The 26,968-nt window shown below is 44.1% G+C and overlaps 1 protein-coding gene across 3 annotated transcripts in view; it reads left to right on the top strand.

Moving 5' to 3' along the window:
- The window catches only part of Tmtc2 (Transmembrane O-mannosyltransferase targeting cadherins 2), a 282,755-nt gene extending 256,704 nt beyond the window's left edge, over window positions 1-26,051 (top strand). Inside the window, exons 8-11 of one of the 3 annotated variants that reach the window (XR_013080284.1) lie at window positions 19,256-19,396; window positions 23,160-23,285; window positions 24,295-24,379; window positions 25,448-25,501. Coding sequence is in view for 2 of the 3 variants with exons in the window: in XM_076772935.1 (XP_076629050.1) it covers window positions 19,256-19,396; window positions 24,295-24,379; window positions 25,448-25,779 (558 nt within the window). In the remaining variant the exon portion in view is untranslated. Of the gene's footprint in view, window positions 1-19,255; window positions 19,397-23,159; window positions 23,286-24,294; window positions 24,380-25,447 lie in introns of all 3 variants that reach the window. The other 2 variants (XM_076772935.1, XM_076772936.1) reach the window with 2 other exon arrangements.
- The last annotated feature ends 917 nt before the right edge of the window (window positions 26,052-26,968 follow it).

Raw genomic sequence — 26,968 nt, 5'->3', positions numbered from 1 at the left:
ACTCCTCCGAGGAACGAAAGGACGGTTGTGCAATTTTTCCTTGATATCATATTCGAGATGGACTTGACAAATTTATGGTTACGAAAGAAGAGTGGGTGAACTGACCCCCATGACGTTCAAATTACGCGACCGTAGTTTTGTTCGAATTTATCAACGTGGCGAGCTTTCGAGATTGGCAAACCTTTGAATCGGAAAATTAACTCGTGTATCTCTGAGCGATCGAAGAATTTAAAAAATTATTTTCCACCGCGAAACGTGCTTTTCCAAGCCTGATTGGTCTTCGAGGAACCAAAAGAAGCCTCTCTCACGCGTCTCACAGTGTGTTCGTAGGATTTATAGAGCTTGTCGTCCGATTAAGACCGACCGCGTCTACTGGCGACGTTAATTCGACCAGCAGCCGGTCGCAGGCGACAAAAAACTTACTGCCTGGCCGAGGCTCGCCTTCGTGAAACTCGATTCCTGGTTATCGACGACGAAAAATCCCCAAAGTTGCGCGCCACGTGCTGTCGAAAGTCCACAGCAGCCGGTGCTTCGGGGAAAAAAGGACACGAAAGGAGCGTTGTCGAGCGGGAACCGTCTTGCGGATTAGTTTGGTCGTTGGAGCGGCGCGGAAATAATCGCCCCTGTTCCTCCACCCCCCATCCGTGGGATATTCTTCGCGTAAAACTATAATTTCCCCGTACTCTGTTCGTCGAACTGAAAACAATTCCGGGCGATTCAATTTCCTTTCCAGCGCGATCGAAGATAAAAATCATCCCGGGGGAATTTAATTTCGCGGGAACGACGCTCCAAGCGTCGCGACACTTAAATACCGTGTCGGATATGAATCGTAGTCAAGAGACGAAACCGTTGTTTGATTCTTCGATCTCGATCGGCTGGAAGAATCAGATCGCGAAGACAGATAATAAAAATCGGGTGGTCGAATGGCTTCTGTATGGGAATTATATTCTTCGATAGAATTTTATTTCACTGTCAAGTACAAATAATTAATTGGTGTTAATTATAATTAAAGTTTCATTGAAATGTATTCACTATTGTAGGAGTTGTGGCTGTTTAAAAATTGGACCATTTTTCTGGGGGTTTTCTCATTTTGCGGGGTCAAGGAATAACTTTTTCAATTTTTCTCGAATTTCTACATAATCTCCATTAAAATACGCGTTATTTGACTTTTTAAACATTAAAATCGTCCGATCCGTTCAGAAGTTATGACGATTTAAAGATTCACATGAAGTTTTTAGGAAAGCATTTCTGGCCTCACATCAGATTTTTCTAAGGAATTTTTTTCTCGAAAGTGGGCAGGATTTCGGGGGTATGTGTAATGACCAAAAATGCTTGTAATTGACCTACGCAACTAAAAATAATTTTTTCAGAATGATTTGAAACTTTTCAATTTTCAGGATAACAGACAGTTATGGTCAGATATTATATTTTCAGTAATGAATTTTTTTCTCGAAAATGCGTAGGATTTCGGGGGTATGTGTAATGACCAAAAATGCTTGTAATTGACCTACGCAACTAAAAATAATTTTTTCAGAATGATTTGAAACTTTTCAATTTTCAGGATAACAGACAGTTATGGTCAGATATTATATTTTCAGTAATGAATTTTTTTCTCGAAAATGCGTAAGATTTCGAGGGTATGTCTATTGACTAAAAATGATTATAATTGGCCCCTGCACCCGAATATAATTTTTCCAGAACGATTTGAAATTTTTTAATTTAATTGTTAATGACTTTTTAACGAAGCCTCCATCAAGAAATTGGTATTCTTGATTTTCGTCTTATTTTGGCCTCTAGAATCCCCCATTAAAATTTTTCATAGGGGTGGCCAAACACCCTGTATAGGACAGACGCAAATAAATCTGGGAGAATTAGATCGCGAAGACAGATAATAAAAATCGGGTGATCGAATGGTTTCTATATGAGAATTATATTATTTGATAGAATTTGATTTCACTGTCAAGTACAGATAATTAATAGGTGATTAAACAATGATTCTACGGTGTTAGACAGACGCAAATAAATCGAGGGAAAAAGTGCGATGATATATTTCGTTACGCGGTCTCGTTTTTCGGAAAATCGATTCCGAGAATCCATCGGATACGCGTGAGATTGAGTATGATTGGATCGACGCGTTTGACCGTCGCTCGTTATTTTTATTTCCCGGTGTTTGTAAATTCTCGCGGTGAGATTTTGCGCAGAGAAGAGATTCGAGGGCGGAGAAACTCCGTAAATAATGCTCCTATATATTTCAATGAAACTAAACTGTAATTATACTAAACTCGACTCTAACTTTGTACTCTGTGCTCTGATTAACTTACTACGCGATTCTCTGCGCTCCCGTAACGCTGTTCCGTCGGACTTCTTGCGCTCCAAATTTTCTATCGCGTTTCAGAAGGAAATTGTGCTTGACGCGTGAAATTTTGGTCGTAAAGCGACTCGGAAACATTTAATACGCACGCTTCTCTCGATGAAAAATCGTCCAACGTTACTATTCCAATTTTAAACTTTTGTACACACTTATACGATTAAAATAAACACCGTAAATACAAAATTCCAATGACTTGAGTCGAAATAAAGATCGAAGAATCAAGTACACAGGGAATATAATTATAATAACGTTAGGTCATAGAGAAGCGTTTTACGAACTACAGAAAAAAAAGTTGAGGGCGAAACGTTCGAGCAGCGACGAGTGGAAAGATCAAACAATGGTCAGACGCGTCGGGGACGTCGTACGAAATTCCACGCGTATCGGAAACCGAAGCGCCCGGCACGAAAAAAACATTTAATTCCGCGTTCGCGATTTATTTTCCCGCGAGGGATCGAACAGCAACTGGCCTACTAATAAACGATACCGGCGAACTTGAAAGTACGCAATCTATGGTAATCAAATGTTGTAGATTAAAAAGAGCACACACCGGTCGAGGGAAATTCCCGGGCGGAACAAATCCCAAAGCAGAATCACATTCCGGCGGATGCTCCGCGTTTCGCCCGATTCGAATTCTCCCCCCTGGCGGAATCCAAGCAAGAGAGCCTCTCGAAAAACTGGGATTCGTTATTGATTTCTCGTCAAGGCAAAAGCGATCGAACGAACGAGGGGGGGAGAGCAACCTGTCGAGACGGGGACGCGGATCCCGTGATCCTGGAGGATGGTCGTTTGGGTCCTCGCGAAAATGGACGCTCTGGAGGACCAGAAGCAACCCGGAGAAATTTAGTTTCCGAAACGAGGGTCTAATCGCTGCCGCGATATCTCTCGAGACTTTACGATGTCGTTCCCGTGCTCCCGCACACACCCACGCACACGTGTGGGTTTCGGATCGCCGGGAACACGTAATGGAGGGGACCACGCGTCGAGGAGACACGAACGTCTCGAGACAGTGTGGGTGCACGGGGGTAAAACATCACTGGCAAGATTACACCGGAGTTTCGCCAGTTTCCGATGTTTTATCGCGATGACCCCTTCGCCCCGCCTCGCCTCGCCGCCGCGATGGACCCGGAGAGGCTGCCCGGCGGCCGCTGGCGTGGAAAATCGGACGAAACTTCGGAATAATACGCTAAGGAAGCTCCCCTCCGTGGCTCTCGAACAGACAGAGAAGAAAACGGTTATCGAAGGCTCCGTGATTCTCGTCCGGGGACGCGTTTCCCACTCGTGGAATCTCCTGGACGTCGAGTTGACGACTTCCCGGGCCGAATGGAACTTTCCAACGGAGCGTACGTCCTCGTCGACCGCCATTCTTTCTACCCAGGACTCGATCGCGTACTCGTCGAAAGCTTTCTCTTTAAATTAACCATCCGGCGGCATCGATCGTGCCGTATTTTTATTGATACTCGTTCGTGTTGACGATTACGACATTCCGTACGCCATAATTGGCGACTGTGAATTGTTTTCTTACTCCTACCACAGACGGGGTGTATGAGGAGACTTTTCACCTTATGCCGACTGCCATACTCTTCTCATGGATGGTGGTCAGTTGAAAAACTATTCACTGAATTAGCATTGATGGATAGACAGCTGTAGTGTGTGCGTAAATACATGTGAGTTGACTATGGAAGGGATCAAAATTTATTTTTAAATCTGAGGGTAACGTTGCGAATGACACAAAAATAAAAATGGGCCGAAAAAATGCATTGAATGAAAGATCTACTCGCATACCTCGTCTGTGACAATACTCTAGAATCTTTGATGAATCAATGAGAATCAAAACTAATCTAGCGAAGAAACTCTATATTTATGATGACCTATGCAAGGCGGATCGCAGCCAATTCGCTAATATTATTTAGTTTTTAATTAACAATTGCATTACCCAGCTAAGAGTGATACGATTATTAATTAAACGTTAAATAATATTACCCAGGTCTCACCACGAGGAGGTTGCTGCGAATGGAGACCCAAAGGGAGATAGATGGAATCCAAGTTCCATCGATCTCCCTTTCGCAATTTTACAATCTGAATGACTAAACTAAGAAGATAGAAGGAACCCGAGTCCCTCCGATCTTCTAGTTTAGTTGTGCCAAGTAATTGTTTGATTTAAAGAAGAGTGAAGCTAAGTCGTGAGAGACGCGACGCGACGCGATGCTGAACCGTACAGCGGATCTTTCGAATCGAACCTACTGCACTTGCTAACTCGATCTCTTTAGAAAAATGAATGCTGCATCCCTGAATCGAGGTCTCCATTTCTCCAACGCAACCCGCCGGGAGCCCGAAGGACCCGACTTAGGCTGTCTGACAAAGAGAGAGTACCTGAGACAGGAACGACTTCCGCTGGAAGGTGTGCGTTTCCGCAGGATACGGAAACTCCACACCTTCCAGCGAAGAAACATTTCCCTTCAATCGAGCTACCAAGAGAAGGCGGTTAGATCTTCCGGACCAACTGGACGGCCGATCACATGTTCCATTCAATGGAAGAGCGGTGATCGAAGCGAGAAACGAGAGGACGAGTCGAGTGAAGCTACTTGTTAAACAATTACTTGGCACACGGAGACGCGTACAATGGTCGTCGATGCTTAAGTCTAGTTTAATTGTACCAAGCAATTGTTTTGTTTAAAAAGAGGGGTGAAGCTAAATTCTGGGAGACGCGACGCGACGCGATGCTGAACCGTACAGCAGATCTTCGGATCGAATCAACACTACCCTTGGTAGATTGATTTCTATTTCTAGAAATCGATCTATCATTGGCAGGCGACTAGATCTTTCGGACAAACTGGACGGTCGATCACATGTTTCGTTCTACGAAACAGCGGTGATCGAAGCGAGAAACGAGAGAACGAATGAACGAGAAGCTAGTTGTTAAACAATTGCGTGGCACATACGCGGATACACTAGAGACTTAAAATTAACGTCGAAATTTGAGCTAGCAGATTCGGAACTAAAATTGAGAAGATAGGAGAAAACGAGACTCCTATTTTCTAAATTAGTGGTACCAAGCAATTATCTCTTTTAAAAAGGGATGAAGCTAAATCGTGGGATACGCGACGCGACGCGATGTTAAACCATGCAGCAGATCTTAGGATCGAATCTACTGCCCTTGATATCTCGAGCTACCAAGGGAAGGCGATTATATCTTTTGGACCAACTACATGGCCGATCACTTGCTTTCTACATTAAAGCAGTAGTGATCGAAACGGGAAACGAGAGGACGAGAGAAAGTGAAGCTACTTGGTCAATAATTACTTGGTAGGGCGCGGCAACGCGGACAATAGAGAAATCTTCGACGTTAATTTTAATATTCGCGACGAAGCTTAAGACTAATGTACTTGGAATTAAAGGTCCCTCGGCGGATGAATCCCTCTGTGGTTGAATCCCTTGATGGTTGAATCCCTCGGCGGTTGTAGCGTCCTCCCTCGATGTCCTTGGAATTGATCTACAATAGATCTGACCTGAAACAAAAACTGCTACTTGTGTTAGTATCATTAAAGAACATTTAATGGAGCAGATGAAAATCTATAAGTTGGACAACCTACGAAATTTAGAAACACTCATACCTAAAGAATTAAATGATGTATGTTAGTATGGGTCTTATTCTATTAGCAGTGTACTTAGCAAAATGTCCTAAGAATATTACAAATAAAGAGAAAATAAAAATTGTAATTAATTAACAAACGATGCTGATATACCTAGCTGGAGTCAATGAATTGTACGAATTGAGAATATTTTTATCGAGTCAGAATCGGAAGAAAATGAACGAAACGTCGAAACCACATCACAAACAACATCAAAGTAAAAATTATAATCAATCAACTGACGATATTGATGTACGCAGGAAAGAGTCAAACGATTGTACGAAATAACAAGAAGTGAAAGCAGTATTTTATCATAGATCGTCTTTCAACATCAGTTCTTGTTAGAGACAGACATGAATTCCAGAAACAGTCGAAAGATAGAAACAGTAAATGACCACATATACTTAAGAAACCACTAGGATTGTCAAAATTAATAATGGAAGAACAAAAATGACCAACGATTCAAGAGAATATCGATAAGGGGAAACATCCATAGAAACGAAACAGAAACCAGTAAATCAAGCAAAATCAATATTTCCATCAAACGGTATTCAGAAACATACAAGTAAATTTGGCATCAATAAAATAAGAGAGGGGGAAAATTTGTACAGAGCTCACCACTGACCAGCAAGTAGTCGCAATTGGTCATCACAAGCTCACCATTGGTCAGCACTGGTCAGCCCTGGTCCCCCTGGTCCCCCTGGTCCCCCTGGTCCCCACTGGTCAGCCTAGGATGATCCCGGGATGCCCACCAAGCCAGGAGTTCCGCCACCCTTGGACCCCCCCGCGAGAATGAGACACGTAAGTCTCCGCATGAGCCTTTAACGTAGTGGCGGAGGAGTGGGGAGAGCACAGCGTGCGTCAGCCATCTTTACGCGTCCGATGGACAAATTATTTCGCGAAAAATTATTATTTACGCATACTGATGGGCCCTTTCATTATTCATATACCACATATTGTTAACAATTGTTTAAACTATTGCGTTGGAATGTTAAACAATGCTAAGTTTTATTTATAATTGTTACTTTATAGTGTACGAAGCCTCCATCAACAAATTGATATTCTTGATTTTCGTCTTATAAAATTTTTCCCTTTACTATTACATTTAATTGAGTACTATGTTTTTTTACGAATTTCCCCATTTATTTTGACCAACTATTGTCTATCTTACTGGATGTTAACTCTTCTATTTACAAAGTAATTTCGTTGTCGCTTCTCTAATTCACGTAGTTTTGTTTCTCACGAATTCTTTCCCTTTATTTTTATCTGTATTTACAAAGTAGTTTATCTCTCGTTTTTTTAATATTAACCACGGGCGAGTAACGTCCAATTAAAAAACCGATAATATAAACAGTATAAAACAACAATAGTGTAACTTTTGCATTGTTTACTGTTACCCTATGTTCCTCAAGTATAAGCAAATGAGTTTAATGATCGAACATGGGTACTGCTGCTGTAGAAGCTTGTATATTAAGCGGACGAGAACGCGATAAGACCGTCCACAAGTTTTCTCTATAATTTATTCAAATATAAACCCTCAACTACCAAGCTTTTTCCCCCTAAAACAAATCGCCATTACGGCGTACGAATACAAGCGACCGTATATTAAATTCGCCATAAATTGCCGAATAATCTCACTCTTAGAACTTCGAATCCGATACTGAGACGGGCTCCGAATAAATGAAAAGCAGAAACGGGGAAAACCTTTCAGAAAATCGTCGCGCAAACGAGTCCTTTGGAAAATGATTGGAAAATTTACGCGCCAACGGTTTCGATCCAATAGCACGTTGTAACGTCCCGGCAGTTTCTTCGTCTTCCGCGAATCCCGAAACCGCGTTACGTTTCTACGTTCAGACGATGATTTACGAGCGACGCTGATAATTACTTGGTTGCGTTAATTTTCGAGTCTGATTAAAACGTCGGGGCGGATCGGATAACGGGGGATAAACGGGACGGAAAAAATTGTCTGCCCGCCGCAGATAACCCGCGAACTTATGCATTCAACGGCTAATCTAGATTCGCTTCTGGAATTTTCCGGCCGATGCAAACGAGGCGTCGAGAGAGCGTTTTCGAAAATCGCGGCGCGAACGACGTTTCCCCGCGGGCTGAACGAGGTAAAAAAAATTTCCCCCTCCCCCCGGAAACATGACGGAACAAGAGAAAAACAATTACCGTGATTAATCAAACGAACGTTTCGTAAAATTGGAAGAAAATTTGTAATAGATTTCTGTACGGCTTGCATTAGACAATGTATTGTTTATTTGAAGAAGTTTTTGCTGCGTGAATTTTTTACGATCGAGGGGGGGGACTATATATCCTGAAAATTCTACCGAACCGTTAATAACGATCGCATCTATTCAGAGCTGACACATATTTTGACGTAATAAATATGTATTATTCGGAAAAATTGACTTGTATATTCCCCTATTATAAACCTGTAATACGGCGTCGATCGATTATCGGAAAATTCTGCTACCGAGAACGTTTTGTCCCTTTATTGTTTACGTTAATTGACGTTGCACTATGATGAAAAGTGTCGCGTTTCTATCTGCCGTTCGAACGCGAGGCTGAAAATATAAATTTGCGTTTGCAGTTATCGCGTAACGCGGTGCTCGGGGAACGGGATTTAACAACAATTTGACGATTTAACGAACACCGTGCTTAAGTTTAGCGGCCGGAAGGAAGTTCGCGAAGACCTTTTACTCCGGGACGGAACTTTTAACTGCTGCTCGACTCGTTGTTTTCCTTTTACCCTCCGTTACCTTTATGACGCAAAACTAGACGCAATAAACATTCTATTGACCCGGCCACGTTATCTTTGCCTTTTTTCCGCGGCAACTCGCGGCCGTAAATACTTCCACTTTAATAAAAATTCTAGCCGACTCGAAATGAAACTTGCGCCGAACACGGCGTTATTAGTTATCGAGTTTGTTTCCTTGGATTCCAGGCTTCTCGACTTTATGCCCGCACGTGCCTTCTACTCGTGTCGAAAGTTCTTTTTTTCTAACGATAAAAAGGAAACGCAAATTAACGTTTCGTCCAGAGTCCGCCATCGTTGATCGACGACTCTTTAGCTCTCTGGATATTATTTCAAATTTCAACTGAAAAATAGGGTCAAATTTTATTTACAGATTCGTTCGTGAACTGCGATTTTTTCGATTGTAAATTATCGATGATATTCACGAATGAACCGTAAATGTTTGGTGGACGAGCGAATTAAAAGCTTCGATTTGAAACGTTCTATGCATCGTCGAATTTGTTAGTAGCGTGGCATAGTCAAATATAACGAATTAATTTTGATCCGCAGCCACAATGCTCTGTTATTGTAAATTAATAGAATAAAGCCCATCTGTTACGGTGTAATTCTGGATTGGAGTTTAATCGTAAATACGAATTGAAAATTACGTGACCTACATTCGATCTAAAATCATTTTCTGCTGTACGATAATTAGTTATTTCGGTACAAATGGATAATTCGATTACGTGTTATAATTAAGTGGTCGGGGAGTACTTTTCGGTTTAAAATTTCATTGGGAATTGTTCTGAATTCTTCAAAATGAATTTGATCATTCTGCGATGTACATCCTTGGAAATGAAAGATTCATTAGAATACCCTACTGCTATATTAACTTAATGCGCTAAAGTTGATCGTTTTTCACCGGTAAAGTGAAACAAATTTGGTACATAAGTGGTTTAGACGTTACTTATCCATTACTAGATTAACGAATTTAATAATTACATTGATGAACCGTATAATTATTTACGCTGCATCTTCTACAAATCACAGAAACGCACGCGTCTACGCGAATAGTCCATCTACCTATGAAGTTTCGTTAAAATCGAAGCACACTGTATATTTACTGAAATTAAATTTTTTTAAAAATCTGAGTAATTCTGCGTGAAAAACTAAATCTAAAACGTGGAATAAAATTTTTTCGTACCGGGCTTTGTAATCGAGAGAATAGGCTTTGAAATCTCATTGGCATCCGCAGTAGTATGGCCAGAGATATGGTCAGGCGTGAATTTGATTTAATTTTTTCGCGTAATATCAGCCCTTTTCCGATTGTACGATGTGAACTCAAACACGTGTGTTCCTCTTTCCTTTGTAACATTTTCGACGTTCAACAGAAATTAAATATTTTTCAACCAATATTTCTATAATCGAAGAGAAAATCTCGTTTTCGTTCCCACTGCAAATACCCGACGAATAACGCGCAGCAAATGAGATAAAATTAAAGGAAATTGATCAACGAAAATCGGTGGCTTCTTCGCCAGCACAGCGGCACTCTAATCGATTCGACGCGTCTGGGAACCGTAAATTTCGGAATCATTCTCCCCAAGTTGAAACCGGTCGAACAATTTTCGAGCGTAGCGTTGTTTGCGCCGCGCCAAACCGTCGGACCGCGGCGTATTTATCTAATGTAAATTTAATACGAGCCCGGCCAGTGGGCGAATTCGAAATAATTTTCGAAAGTTTCGTCCAGTTCCCGGAGTTTGATCAATTTTCCCTTTCCGCGGATATTGTTTATTCTAGTCGAGCGTGCGCGGTCGCTAGCTCGCTCGCGCACGCCCGACTAACGCGAATTTAATGCAACTCCGCTGCAGAATTAATTCGTGAATTACCATACACGCCCGCGAGCCATCGCTGCCGTTTCGTACGGATTTTTGCGCGACGCGAAATACCACCGAATATCGGCTGAACGCCGCGTTTCATACGCGCGTTATTTATATTTAAATCGTCCACGTCACTAATTACATAAATTCTTAGACGCGTAAATCAAATCTCACTTCGAAATCAATTTCTGCATATTTAAAAATTTGTCTCAAGGGTCCAAATAATTTTCCAGAGCCGTAATTTAACGTTATTAAAAAATCAGCCTTCCTATCACGCAATTTGATAAAAAAAAATATCTACTTTGGACGTTTTTCGCGAACCTTAACGAGGGCTCATTGAATAGAAGTCGAATGAAACGTAGAATTTCGATCTTCGAAATCTACGAGATACAAAAATCTGTAAAGGGTGTTGCATCTTAGTTGGCCCAATTTTTCCTTACTCCGGTTACGTCTCCATGATCCCCAGCAACGATCGCGAAGTTCTTGGCAGGTCGATTCATTACCAAGAAGTGTCGTTAACCGGACGTGCCGGTGTTCTCGGGGCTGGCGCGGAGAACGGGGCCGTAATAATTGTGCAATTAACCGGACCGCAGTTTCCGTCGAGTTTTGCCAAATGGCAGCGGTGAACCGGAACTCGCCGCGAGGAGGAGCGGTCCGGCGCGGGATTAAAGCTCAAAGCGAGAAGAACCGTCGCGTCGAAGCATTAAGCGACGCGCGCGCTCTCGCGCCGCGATTAAATCTGCGCCCGACGAAATAAAAAACGAACGGAAAAAAAAAAGCGCGCTGGAAAAGAGAATTATTTTATCCGTCGGTCGACCGACTGCGTGCACGCGTCGTTACCAGCATACGTGTCGGGAATATATCTTAATCCGCCGATGCCCCGACCTGAATATTTATGCGAGTCGCCGTTCGCGTTGTAAATCGCGCTCGCACGAAATCGTTAAAAAAGTTTCGCGAGAAGATCGCGTCTTGGTTGTAATTTGACAACGTTTGATGATGTTTTATTCGTTCTTGCACGTCGAAGTTTGTATAAATATGAAAAGAGGAGCCATAAAGCGAGTGGATGAGGAAGGTTTGAGAAGATCGCGTCTGAGTTGTAATTTGACAATGTTTGATGATGTTTTATTCGTTATTATAGGTCGAAGTTTGTATAAATATGAAAAGAGGGGTAATAAAGCGAGTGGATGAGGAAGGTTTGAGAAGACCGCGTCTTGGTTGTAATTTGACACCGTTTGATGATGTTTGATTCGTTATTATACGTCGAGGTTTGTATAAATATGAAAAGAGGGGTAATAAAGCGAGTGGATGAGGAAGGTTTGAGAAGATCACGTCTGAGTTATAATTTGACAATGTTTGATGATGTTTTATTCGTTATTATACGTCGAAGTTTGTATAAATATGAAAAGAGGAGCCATAAAGCGAGTGGATGAGGAAGGTTTGAGAAGATCACGTCTTGGTTGCAATTTGATAACATTTGATGATGTTTGATTCGTTTCCTTATATGTCGAATTTTGTATAAATATGAAAAGGGCAGCCATAAAGCGAGTGGATGAGGAAGGTTTGAGAAGATCGCGTCTTGGTTGCAATTCGACGACGTTTGATGATGTTTGATTCGTTATTATACGTTGAAGTTTGTATAAATATGAACAGGGAAGCCATAAAGCGAGTGGATGAGGAAGGTTTGAGAAGATCACGTCTTGGTTGCAATTTGACAACGTTTGATGATGTTTTATTCGTTCTTACACGTCGAAGTTTGTATAAATATGAAAAGAGGAGCCATAAAGCGAGTGGATGAGGAAGGTTTGAGAAGATTACGTCTTGGTTGCAATTTGATAACATTTGATGATGCTTGATTCGTTTCCTTATATGTCGAATTTTGTATAAATATGAAAAGGGCAGCCATAAAGCGAGTGGATGAGGAAGGTTTGAGAAGATCGCGTCTGAGTTATAATTTGACAATGTTTGATGATGTTTTATTCGTTATTATACGTCGAAGTTTGTATAAATATGAAAAGAGGAGCCATAAAGCGAGTGGATGAGGAAGGTTTGAGAAGATCACGTCTTGGTTGCAATTTGATAACATTTGATGATGTTTGATTCGTTTCCTTATATGTCGAATTTTGTATAAATATGAAAAGGGCAGCCATAAAGCGAGTGGATGAGGAAGGTTTGAGAAGATCGCGTCTTGGTTGCAATTCGACGACGTTTGATGATGTTTGATTCGTTATTATACGTTGAAGTTTGTATAAATATGAACAGGGAAGCCATAAAGCGAGTGGATGAGGAAGGTTTGAGAAGATCACGTCTTGGTTGCAATTTGACAACGTTTGATGATGTTTTATTCGTTCTTACACGTCGAAGTTTGTATAAATATGAAAAGAGGAGCCATAAAGCGAGTGGATGAGGAAGGTTTGAGAAGATCACGTCTGAGTTGTAATTTGACACCGTTTGATGATGTTTGATTCGTTCTTACACATTAAAGTTTGTATAAATATGTAAAGAGGGGCCATGCAGCGAGTGGATGACGAAGGTTTGAGAAGATCGCGTCTGAGTTGTAATTTGACACCGTTTGATGATGTTTGATTCGCTCTTATACGTCGAATTTTGTATAAATATGAAAAGAGGGACCACAAAGCTAATGAATTACGAATGTTTGATGGCGTTTGCGACGGTTTGATTTGGCGAAAGTTCGCGACCGAACGGATCAGTGGACAATCCGTCAAACGATAACGAGTAACCGTGACTTTTTGCGTTTATTTCGTTTCGGGGTCACGCGATCAAAGATAGGAGTCAAAAATGAGGGGCGGTCCGGGCAGATTTCGAATTCACGAAACGCGAGCCGTCAATTTAATCCAATTATTCCGAGCGATTAGCCCCTGTTGCCTATCGCGCGCGACGCCTCCTCACCTTTCGACGCTCGAACACAGTCGGGTCGCCTAATTGGCCCGCTCGACTTACCGCCCTAATTGTTTGTCCCTTGCTTTCGCGACTCGGTATGCGCACGGCGGCGACGACAATGACGACAATGACGACGTGACGACCGCCGACGAACCCGTTTCGCACCCTCCGCGTTTCGACGATTGCCAGGATCCCGGGACGCGCCGCCCACGAAACCTTCCCAACGTAATTATCGTCCAATTAACCGAGTCACCGGCTCCGCGGCCGAACTTCTGCCGACCCCGAGAGCATCGACTGTCGATGAGGGGCGATAATTCACGGATCGCTTCGCGAATATCCCCGCCAAACCGGAAGCGCCGCGACGAACCCGAAGACACCCCCCATCGACGTGGATTTCGTTAAAATAGAAATCGTTCGACTTCTTTACAAACAGAAGCACCATGGACCTTTAATTAAAGGACATTTTGTTTCTAAAGAAACGTCGAGACGCAAAGAAAATTTTGCCAAACAAGAGACAACCATCCTTCAGGAATTCAAGAGAAGCATTGTAGATTTATAATTACTTAGAGAAGCCCTTGAGCGTCGGAATTGCAGAATTTTTCTTCTTTAAAATATCTTTTCTGCGACGACGAGACAGTTATTTAATACTTAAATCAATCGTACCCTAATAGTAGACGATCAGAATCATTGAAATTAAAAAATACAGTTCTGTGGTACCCTAGTGTAGATTGCTTCAGCATTTTTTAAATCTACGTGACGTATTTAAATGGACAGCAAACGACGATATTAATTTGTAGGCTCGATGTCGCGTCGCTAAGAAGATCGTAGGTAAATCGTTCGCGAATTCTTGCCACGGCGTAATCTATTCTCTGAACTTCACGAGTTACCGCGTACTTTTTTCTCTCCCGGAAGTTGCAAACTCGCAACATCTTCCCAAGAAACGATCGCTATTACATTGTATCGAACAAAATAAGAATCAGGAGACTCGAAAGAAGCCTGTAGTAAAATTTGTTCCATCCTGCGCGCTGAACTTCGCTACTCCGAGGATAATCTCAGCGTTTCCCGTCAATTTATAAAAAACTTTAATTACACCTCGTAGTTTTTCCCCCTCAAAACCCTGACGATTCTAACAATTCAAATCGTTTGTTATAAAACGACTATAAATATATTAAAAGTTAACGTCTGACAATTTCAAATACCAAATTCCGCAGAAAATTACGAGGGAAAAATTTAATATATTTAAAATATCTCGAGCGACACGGCATTGGCGACACAACGGTGCCAAGCATCCTCGGTTGGCATAATCGTATCCTACGCGGCGTCGCACGGTCAATTAATTATTCGTCGACGCGACGTTGATTCGAGAAATTCGAAAATTTCCAGGAAAATGTTTTGTTAATTTCTCGACGACCGGCTCCTCTCCCGCCGGCTGGCAAATCGGGTTCCGTGAGCTTGATTAACCATTCATCCGAGGGAAGTGGCGTCGCGGCGCTCCTTTCGTCCGATATCGCGAAGTTGGATAACAAAAAATAGAAAAAAAAAAAGCAAGTTCTCTCGTCCGGGGGGGAACAGAAGCGAAGCTCGTCGCTGCGAATCGAGCTCTGAATTCCTTGTTAGGGCCGGTACAGGGTCGCTGGAACGTCTGTAAACGCGTTACACGGCCTAATTTTTTACAGAGGAACCACCCACTCGTCGAACAAATGGGCGTCGATTCGGTGTCTTGCGTTCTCCGGGTCGTAAACTCGGGCTCGTATCGTCGAAACGTGTTACTGGAATACGAGTACGAGTTTCGGGAGTCCAGGGAAATGGGAGAATATAGTTTAGGGCGGACGATGGGAAAAGTAGTTAGAGCCAGTAATGATCAGACGGAAGAGGAAAATCGTGAAATTCGCCGACACTGTGAATTTCATACCCTGTGCAACTTTGTTTCTTCGTTGTGTCTGAGCGTGTTGAGCTACCCCCGGCTCTTGCAAATTTCAATTATACCATTACGAAGCTATTGGACCGTGTTGCGTCACGGAGTCATGATCAGGTGCTTTATGGAGATGTACGCAGCTCTCGCGATTAATTATTTTGGTAGAAGCTGGTTGAAGCGACGTGTACTGACGGGCACGCGAAACTTGCAACAAACTAAATACATCGGCTGAAGGGAAAGGAACGTACGTGTGTTCTGTTACAAAGGCTCGAGTATGTTTCGGACATATTCCGCGTTTCGTTCTGGTGAACGTTTGCTCGTGTTCTTAACGTAAACACTGATGTTCTCCGTCGATTTTTGATGAGTGAAACCGCGAAACAATAGTTCAATTTCTCTCAATTCTAATAACAAGGTTTCAGTGAGAGTTATAAAATAAGAATGGCCACTCTTCAGTCGCTAATTAGTTCCAAACAATGTACTAAGTTCTACTGGTAGACATTCGTCGACGAAAGGGTTCGTTTCTGTTTCTCTGTCGCTATCTACCCCGTAAAAAAGACCATACAACACTCTGGGAACTCCTTCGTACTCCAACGGTTTCGCAGATTCCATCGGAGGGTTAAAACTTTGTAATGTAACTTCATCACTTGTACTTGAGTTACTAAACTTGAGAAAAACACGTCTCCCTTACATAGCAGGGAGCCTTCGAAGGCTTTCGGGGAGCAATAATGGCCAATTAATCTTCTTAATAATTCATATTGTTAGCAAATCTTCAGAAGAGGACAATTCTCGAAACGTCTGAATAGTCGATCCCAATATACTTCCCGAAATTCAATTTTAAGGATTAAAATTTCTAGACATTATCAACGCAAAAATCGAAGCTTCGTTTAAGCGAAATTCAAAGAGGATCATAGCAGGGATGATCGTACGCCCCTCGACGCGATTTCGCGGCAACAATGGCGTCGATGACGTGGGTGCATGTAAAAGACATGCGTCTTTCGGACCACAGGGCGCTCGGTATTCCGGGCGGCTGAAAGCGGCGGCGGCTGGTAATACTCTTGAAAAGTAGTCCAAGTGAATAATGACTCCGCACAATGGAGTTTCGAGACCTCTCGCGCGCACGGGAGGCGCAGAGGGGAGGCTTAAACTTTCCCGGGGCGCATTCTTTCGCCCCCGTATTTACTTTTCTCGAGCGCATTAGCGCGCGATGCCGAGTTTTCGCGGTTCCTGCGGACCGTCTTTAAATTTTTCAGAGCTTGTTGCGTCCCGATCCCCTGACCCGCCGGAAAACTCATTTATTCCCGCTACGAGATAAATATTCTCCGACCAGCCAACCCCCGGCTAGACCACGCGAACGCTCTTCGAACGGTTAAACATTCGGGTCGTAAATTAGAAACATTTTTCCGTTTTCGTTACCCTACGCTTTCTCCGGGAGTCTCGTGACCTCTAAAAATTGCAACTCTATTTATATTCTCGATACTTTTGGTTATTAAGCGTTTTGCACGATTTGGAATGCGAAAGAAAAGATCGAAGGGTGATTCTCGTGTCCGCGCGAAAGAGCGTAATATCCATGGAAACTGGTTCAAGAGAATAATGACGCGAAACAATGCGAGTAGTCGCACTTTGACGACGCGGCCACTTTTGTCGAGTCGTGGAATTGCTTTCACCTTTCGAGCGCAACTGCAACCGACTCGTGCACTCGCATGTGCGGAAAGAGATTTCTAAGACGGCTGCATTCCGAGGAGGAAATCCTCGACGACTCTATGCTCTCGCTTCGCGCGAAACAACACGGACAAATTACTAAATAAATTAAGAGATTCTACTGCCACGGTAAACGCGTCGCCTTTTTCCCAACCGTTTACGTCGGTGAATTTACACAGCAACTTTGGTCACTTGCAATTAACTCCGAACTACTTCTACTGTTCGACAGACGTTATTTTCAACGTTGGTATTTGGACTTACAATCACTCAAAATGAATTTACGAACTTTTAAGTCTAGTGTCAGTATATATTACTGTAAGTCTTATGGTGACAGCTTTCGGGCTCGCCACCAGAGGGCTAAGCTCTTACTTTTCTCACAAGTGCTCGACCTATTCCTATATATACACTCCTCGCTCGCTTCCTCCTGCAACAGCAATCGTGAACATAAATACTGTTGAATTCTTCGCTAGAATTTCATAATAAAAGGTTCAATATAATACAGAATTCCCTGCAAGCTTCCGAAGACAATATACACACTTCAGAAAATCCAAAATATAACATAACTAAACGAGTACTTTAGCATTCGAGGCGTTGGAGTATTCCAAGCATCCCGAAAACGGTAAATTACAATGGAGTACCTCGAACCCTCGTCTAAACTCGGCGATAAATCATCGAGAAACTTGCTGGCTGGCCGTGGATCGAATTCGTACGAATCCAGCCGCTTCTTCCCGCGAGCTTGATACAGATTACTCCATCCCGATCGGATACCGGGAAAGTATTTCCCCGGAAACGGCGCCGAGATCCTTGGGAATCACGGGGCAATCGGGTCCGACGAGAGTCGGTCGGATATTCGATCTCGTTCTTTCCCGACGTTCACCGCCATTTGTCTTCCCCGCTCCCGGCCATTCAAGCTTTCCCTTTCCTATTTTTCTCCCGCGGATCTCTCTCGTTCTTTCTTTGCCCGTAGTTCGGTGCTTCCGGGGGCCGCGCACCCGGCACGAACAAAATCATAAAAGTTTTAGCCTACAACTCCGAGACGCGAGGCCAAAGCCCGGCTCGCGAGAAGAGAAGCTTTTCGGTGTTAGTCGTTCCGTAACGCTCCCAGTCGTTTGTGTTCCCATCTTGTTCGCGTCTGTACGCTCCTATCCTCGCGTGCGCGCCCCCCGTGCCCCTCGTGCCCCTCGTCGTCCCTCTGGCGTACGTGTCTGGCCGCGTGGCGACCACGTCCACGACGCCCCCGCGTCTCGATGTGTGCGTCCGTGAGAACCAGCCGAGTTTCGTCGGCCATTAGCAGCAGCCGTCGGTCCTGAAAATCAGAAAACTTCTGAAACTGATCCCCCCCCCCCCCCCCCCGCCTCCCCACGCCCTCCGTCGAGCCAATTACTTTCCTCCTTGCGGATTTATCGTACGCGGTCGGATATTAATTGTAGCCTCGACGTCGCTCGTCCCCGAAAGCGACAGGAAGACTTTGGCTACTCCATCCCCTAACTGGAAAGAATAGCCGCGCGTCGGGAGTTAATTATTTGCTGCGAGCTTATTTAACGCGACGTTCTGCTCTTTGTAAAATGTAAGAGTGTTTATATTAACTCCAAGGATCTTTAGATATATAGGAATTCATTTTGGAAGGATATTTAACCCTTAACTGGGCTCTGAATCTCAACTGAATTGCTAAATGGAAATCAACTTTCCTTTAAAGCATTTAAAACATCAACTAATGGAGGATTACATTAATTTTCAAATAATTACACTGACACATGCATGATAATGCCAGACCTCGCACAAGTTTAGTAACTCGTCAGAAGCTATGTTTGGACGGGATGTGCTACCACACTAGCAGAGGATTATTACTCGTTCTAGTCTTTACAAAATCCCTCAAACGGTAAAACATTCACTCAAAGCGACGATGTCAACGATCTCGCTTGGATCAATTTTTTACAACCAAAGACGAGACCATTTATAATAAAGACGCTGGACCAAAAAGTTCTTCCTTTTCGCGAAGAACAGCCCGATATCTCTCGAGCCGTCGAGTACGCTTCGTTGAAAATGGCGCGCGAGGGTTCCGTGGGAAGCAAGATGGCGACGTTGCTCGTCGAACCGCGTGAAACCTGACCGATCGACCCTGTTTTACAGAGCGTTTACAATCTGCTGGGGGAAACGCTGTCGAGGCTGCAACAGTACGCGGAGGCGGAAAGGTGGTTCCAGGCGAGTTTGGCCAGCCAGCCTGACCACGTGCCGGCCCACATCACTTACGGGAAACTTTTGGCTCGAAACGTAAGTAGTTGCCGGCTTTAGATCGGTTCCCTTTCATCAGACCTCCGATCCAGTTTCCGGAGTTTACCGCGGCCCGACCGATATCGTTCGACGGAATTTCGTGGCCGCGATACCGCTGTACGGAGGGGGCGGAGGGGGCGAAAAAATGAAACGCCGCGGGGGAATCTCTGGCGGAGTTCGCGTGCCAAAGAACACGGAACTTGTCCGGAGGAGTGTTCACGGCGATGTTCCGCTATCCGCCCCGTTCCCACGGACCCTTTTATTTCATTTACTTTCCCGGAATCCGGAATATCGAGAAACTTCCACCCCCACCCCTGATCTAACGAGAAATCGCGCGTGGAATTTTGCGGTTCGAGGCCGACATTTTGGTTCGAAACGAAGTAGATTCTCCTCGAATATTGTAGCGAATATCAGTCCAAAAAGCGATTAACCACTGGAAGGTTTAAAAACAACTTTTACGTAATATAGTTTTGCTGTCGATTTCTGGTACCTTTGGAATTTAGTATTTTTTTTTTTAAACAGCTTTCTAGTTAGGCCTCGATGCAAACCGCTGGAATCCTATTATAACTCGATCGTTGAATTATTCGAAAATACTTTTCCGAGTAATCGGCTCTGTAGGTTTTTCGCTGTCTAGACAGGCGTAGAACTCCGGCCAATTTGAATGGTTAATCCTAGGGCGATTAAAATTGCCATCGATCACCATTCGAATCAGTATTTACTTTTTGCAGTTGACTCTCTGATATTTCGTGCATTTCGATGTTCCCCGTGAAACGTTCCCCCGAATATTAAACTTTTTCTCGTTGAACCGCAATGCTCTTTTAAATTCGACTTCTTTATCCTTAGTCGTTGTGGAGGTACTGCTTTCTGGATAATTCGTCGCACGGTTGTAACAGTAGCCGATGTTTCCACTTGGACAGCAATTTGTCTTGTCGGACGACAGCTATTCGATGCTTCTTGCAAGATTAATCGTCCTCCTCTTTGCGTTGTTGCCATTTCCGTGGGACTCTTCTTTTCTACTATCTTCTAACAATCTATCGATCTTAATATGCCTCTTAAATATCTCAAATCCTTCTAACACTATTTCAGTCCCTTTATAATTGATGCTTGAAACACTGATCGGTGCATACAATACTTCAACCCCTAAGTGGACTCTCAATCTCAAATCAATTATTTTACTTAATGTTCATGTTTCCCTTAAAGGGTTTACACAGAGGAATACATAAATTTCCAGATAATTACATTGGCATATATCAAGCTCCAATAATCCACTTAAGGGTTAAATGATCGTTGTATACAATTACTATCGAAATAGTTTAAGCTCGATAAAGACTACAATTTTCTCGCGTAGAACTTAATAGTCAAGTTTTTGTTAAAAATTGTCCAGTCACCTTACAACCGAAGGAATTAAAGACGACAAAGAAATAAAATATGTCGTCTTTGTTGGCGAGTAATCGTACGAGACGCGATAACTCCCGGTTGACCGATAACCGGGATTGCGGGGCCTCTCAGCGAGTCCGACCACGTCCCGACCCACATCACTTAGCAAACCTTCGACTCGGCACGTAAGTAGTTAGTACTATTTTGGCGCGACCGGGATCGAATTGGATAGGCCCAGGCGGAATCGGCTGACCTGAATCGGGGGCGGCTTCGAAGGTAACCGTCGACGGGAAACAGCGTGCAGTTAAGCTGATTCTGCTCGATCCACTGACCGTTCCGTGTTCCGGAGCGGCCAATCGGTGACCGGAAACCGGTATTTCTCCTGAAAACATATCTAACACGACCGACGATTACGCTCACTGAGCCGAGAGTGATTCGGGACGCGCTATGCTGCCCCCTGGTACGTGTCTCGTTTCGCCAAACGCGCCAACGGCGTGCACCTTTTGCTTACATCAAACGCGAATGCAAATATTTTTCGATCAATTAGCCGCGCGTCGCGGTGCTTCGATCCCCGTCGCGAGCAGCGCGTGCCCGCTACGCCGATTATCGATCACTTCCTTCCACGAGATCACACGTTTTTTACCCGCAACTTCCGTACCAATTGTTTCTCGTTTTCACCGACTCCGTACTCGCACTCTGTAGATGGATTTCTTGTGAATTTATCCTCCATTTATTTTTATCAAATGCAGTTTTTTTGAGGGGTCTATCGAAACTGATAAACAGTATACAACAATAATAACACGCCAACACCCATCCTGTGATCATTCCAAGTTTCATTTTTTATTTAAACCCCTTAAATATCTGAATCTATACAAAAATGGATTCACACCAAAAACAATGGCTCAATTTATGGGGAAACAAATTTTTCTTGTATAATAAATTACTATTATAGTGTACGAATACAATTTGGATTGACTGCACACTCGATACACCAAGTATGAGTAACCAGCATTACTGTTTCTACCGTTGAGACTGTAGTCCTCGTGTAGAAGTCGTTCCAACGTTTTGCAAACACAAAGTCGCCTAAGTAACGTGTGTTCATTCTCGTATTCTTCGAGTAACGGTCAGTTTCTGCGGCAATTATTCCAGACATTGTTTAGAAAGTTCGCGCGAGGCGGTGGCAAATTGGGGGATCCGCGGAACCGTTGTTACACGAATCTCCCATTTGCAAGGAACAACTAGCATTCTGCTCGTCACGGAAAATGACTGCTTAGGTACTCTTACGAAAGCTAAACATTGTTGCGGTACACATGTGTTTGAGCTTAACTAGCGTTCTCCGTACACGCGTGCACGTGCAGAGTAAACCGACCGTAGTTTCTTATAACACGGTGGGAATATTTCGACGATCCTCGCATAACATGATGAATCATGCTGGAATAAAGCGGTGGGAGTTGCTGTGCTGGGCAACGTATGGGAATTTTCTGTTGCGTAAGCGTTTCGATATCGAGCATCTATACGATGTGACTTCGTAATATTTCTACGGTCAGAGCGTTAAATTTTTAAAAATATTGATTCGTTAATTGCAAACAACGCTAGGATTTAATACATCGAACAAATAAGGGATTCCTCATACTACCTCATAACGCAAAAGTAAAATGAATTTTTAATTTAAATATTATTTTCCTAGCCTGCTCGTAGTCTAATTATATTTCTCTAAGCGATTGAAATAATAAATCAAACACCGATACCATTTCCTACGGGATTATTCTATCCAACGCGAACCCGGCGAAATTCCTCGCGAGGTAAATAATTCCGTTGGCGATTTTTTCTACAAAACAACGGCGCATTTGTAAAAGGAAAGTTGCACAGGATCGGAAACACTACTCTCGCGAAACACCGTCCGAAATGTCGCTCTTAATTTGTTCGACCCTGTTTCGCGCAGAGTAGAGCTTTTTACCTTTGCCTCGTAACGCGTGTTTTAGCAACAGGAAGTCCTTTGCACACCGGATACGCGCGTAAATTACGATGCGCATCACGCGTCGAACGGAAGGGTCAATGAAAAGTCAATACCGGGTAAACGATGCAGAGCGTAATTGAACGTTTGATCAATAAATGTCGTCAATGTTACGTCGCGAATGAATTTTACGTTCGAACGATATAGCAACACCACTTTTATTTCTCTTGTGTCAGACCCACGAAGGGACCACGATCGTGCGCCATTTGTACCCGTAAAAATGTTGAAAACGATTACGTATTGAGTAATTATTTATTAATTTTATAGGTTAATATAGGCGTGCGTTCGAATTATCCAAAATAGAAATAGAAATCGTCGTTTATTGTTCCGTTTGTTGAAATTAAATGATGAGTTGTGGTCTTTACTGTGCAGAGCTGGAAAAACGACTAGTGGGACGAGAGAGGGGCAAGAGGGGTACCCCGCACGCTCCACCCAATCCCCACCTTTGACGCTCCTCTAGCGACCATTCGACATTTGGTGACACGCTGTGACATAGAAGTAGGTCTGGGTTTAGTAGATACGTCCGCTTCGACCAATAACAAACGGCTATCGAGGATGTGTGTGCGTAGAGGCGTGACTAAACCACTAGGTCCAATCCTGCCCGCATTCCTCCCGCTCACCGTCTTATCAGCTCTGCACAGTACCTGTCGCTAAATCACATTGTCGATGTCTACCATAGAAATCCAATTTGACACGATGAACGTTTTAAGTTTCAAACAATCAACGTTAATTTTATTATTACTCGTAGCAGCCTGCACAGCATGCTTTGTTCGAAAATCAGAGTCTTGATACAAACATAACGGTAACGTGTCGCATGGTTTGAGTCTGTAGGACTGTGTTCACGTATGTTTACGTCTGGCTGAAATTTCGCGCCGTTAGATACGCGAGGAACATGATTTATGGAGCATCGAAATTAGGAACAATTAATTCAACCGAAAATTCGGTTTTTCTAGAGCGAACGTAATTAGTTACATTAGTTTGTAGCCCCGTGCAGGATTAATTAGCTGCAGAACCAGTGCTGCAATAGCACTCGTGAAACCGTAGTCCGTTGGCAAACCATTAGGGTACCGCGTGGGTGGTTGTCAACAATGGTGGGATCAAGTTTGTTGTGTGCTCACGAGTATCGATCAGTTTACTACCTAAGGTTTCGTTTCGTTCTCACGTAGAGTTTCGATTACGCTTATCAACGTTGCTGGGCACTTTTCATAGCACCAGTTGCTTTCCGAAAGGCGTTCTAGCATTTTTCTAAATTTCATGCGATCCCACCTTCGTCGGATAAAATTAAACTTTTCGCCGGTGCATTGATACGAGTCTTTGTTTTCAGAACCACGTTCCTTCCATCGTACTTTTTAACGAATCTTGCGTAGACGCGGTTTTCTAACAAACATCCTGCCCTTAAGTAGACCCTTAAGCTCTCGTTTCGCGTCGTATTCGATATTCATGGCGCTACGTCCGCGATTGATCGACTCTCCAATTATTGAAACCTGGTTTGTGGTTTCTTCCGCAGTCGAGCCGCGTGCTGGAGGCCGAGAGATGGTTCCTGAGGGCCCGCAGGCTAGCGCCGGACGATTCGAGGGTCCACCATCATTACGGTAAGTGTAACCAGCAGCTTCTCTAATTACGAACGCGAGCCAGACGACTCAAGGGGAAAGAAGGAATCGATCATAGAACGATAAGCACGAGAATCGAAGTCTCTTTCTCTCCGGTTGCCCCAGATCTATCGGGAGGATCGGTAAGGGGGCTTCGTTTATTATTAAAGCAATGAAATACGGCCCCTTAAGCGTGCTCCTCGCTGTTCCCGGAGCAAATTGGGGTGGCCGATTCATCCTTTGGTCCATTGTAACGACGGTATAATTGATTCGCCGGGAACTCGGTGCGTCGCGGGGGTGGCATTAGCCATTCCCCTCCGTTGTCGAAACCGGGAGGATGAAGAAACAATGGACGAGATTCTTCGAGAGTCGTTTAATAAGGAAGATAAAAGGCTCCGCCGTAAATACCCGGGTGTAATATTTCCCTAACGATGGAAAGTGGATGCTGAAAGGCGGCGAGCGTGAAAAATATAGAGAAGATTACCAGTGGGAATGAAAAATGGCGGCGTCGTGCCGTCGGACACGATCGACGGGTATTGAAATTCCGAGGGTAAGGGAAGAGCGTCGCGGTTTCCAGTTTCCACCCGTTGCGTTTCGTCTCTTCGCGCCCTCCCCCCGTCTATTTCCGGGATCTTCGTTTTGACTCGGTTTTTATCCCCGTCGAAAATCTGTCGAGTCCTCTCGCGAGGACATCGCTCAGCCCGATTCTTCGTGGCTGGGATTAATCTACTCGACGGGCGAAAAAAAAACGCAGTCACGGGTGGAGTAGTAGTTTTCGAGGCGCAAAAAACGACGCGGTTTATCTCTCTTAACGGCACGCGTCATTAGGCAGTGGAAGAACGCGCTATACATCACGGACCACCCGGGGATTTATGCCAGCGAAATTTTTAGGGCGTCAATAGAATCTTGGATTTAACTCAATGACGAGTTTTTGATGACACTCGTCATCAAGTCTTATCCATCGCGAGTGGGGATGGATCTTTTCGAAATTTCTCCCGTGGCATTGGGGGATCCCGATAGGAAGGGTTGCATCCGAGAAGGTAAACTTGAGCGGTTCCCGTTTGCTTTCAGGGCTGTTCCTGACGTCTCAGGGGCGGCTAACGGAGGCTGCGGAGGAGCAGCTACGCGCGGCGGAACTTTCCAGATCCGATTACGAGCTGTCGATGGCGGCAGCGTCAGCGCTGAGGCAGGCGGATCGCCTGGAGGACGCGGAGGTCTGGTACAGACACGCCGCCAGCCTGAGGCCCCACGAGGCGCGAAGTCACACAAACTTGGGCGCGATTCTTCACCTGAACGGGAAATACAAGCAGGCGGCGGCCGCCTACAGCGAGGCGCTCAGGCTGCAACCGAACGACGCTAAGACCATCATGAACCTACAGAAACTGGCGTCGATTCTGGCGTGACCACGCGACCACGGCACCGGCGACGTCCCGGCCACCACGAGAGACAGCAACCAGAGAGACGAGTGCGTGTATTATACGACCCCTGGAAAGACCCACTATCGACTCGCCGTACCTCCTGTACCCACGTCTCCCCGATCTTCCTCCCGATATTCGTTTATATCCGTCGACGAGCACGGCAACGTCACCGAACCGAGGCCCTCGGGGACCTCGCCGCGCTATCGACTCGTATCGCCTGCTATGGTATGTAAAGAATAAAGCTTCCTTTATTTTTCTCTAAAGACGTTCCATTTTATTCCACCTTACGGCCCTATTCAAACCACGGACTTCAACTTTCTGAGTTCACCAACATTCGATCAATAATAGAACTAAATTTCGACTGTTATACGCGGCGATATATTGCCTGTTCCATTTTGTAATATTTCATTTGCACATCAGCAGAATTTCACCGCGCCCAATATGGCTGATACAACTCTATAAATTACGAAAATTATCGAAAGAAAATTTCTTCTTATGAATCGACTAGACTTTCGATGATGTACGGTAAGTACTATATTAATACACTAGTTACGTCCCTATTCAAACTACACGACTTTAATCATAAGAATTCACCAACACTCGACTGTAATTTACATTAAAAATCGATTTACTTCCAAGTTCATACTTTGCCGAGAAATGGCGAAACTTTTGTTTGTCGTGAAACAAAGCAAAGCATTTCGAACCACAATGGTGCTCACCAAAAAAGACGTCTTCTTATGAATCGATTAGACTTCTAACGATGGTAAGTACTATATTAATATACTAGTTAACGTCCTTCCAAGGAGAGTCACGAATAGCGTCGGGAGTTTCCGGGGGATGAGTGACCCTGACTGCGGAGGAAGCGGAAGTCGATCCTGGCGGCGAGGCGACGAAGCTCCATTAATATCGAATCTATTTGCACGACGACGCCGACTGTAATATTTAAGTTTACACTTTAAATCACACCCCCGAGCGACTCGCGAGCAGAGTCGGTGGAGGGGGAGGGGCGATGGGAGGCAGGAGAAAAAGACGGATGAAGGTAATACCGCGGGAAACGGTGGATACAGCGCCCGGAGGGTCGAAACGAGAGGGAAAGAGGGAAATGAGGGAACGTGGCCACCTGTCGCTCCCGTCGCCCTGGCAGAGACAGTCTCGACAAACACTCGACAGGTGC

Source organism: Colletes latitarsis, chromosome 9 (assembly GCF_051014445.1).
Source record: "Colletes latitarsis isolate SP2378_abdomen chromosome 9, iyColLati1, whole genome shotgun sequence".
In the NCBI taxonomy this organism is placed as follows: Eukaryota; Metazoa; Arthropoda; class Insecta; order Hymenoptera; family Colletidae; genus Colletes; species Colletes latitarsis.
This window is presented reverse-complemented; position numbering and strand designations above follow the sequence as displayed.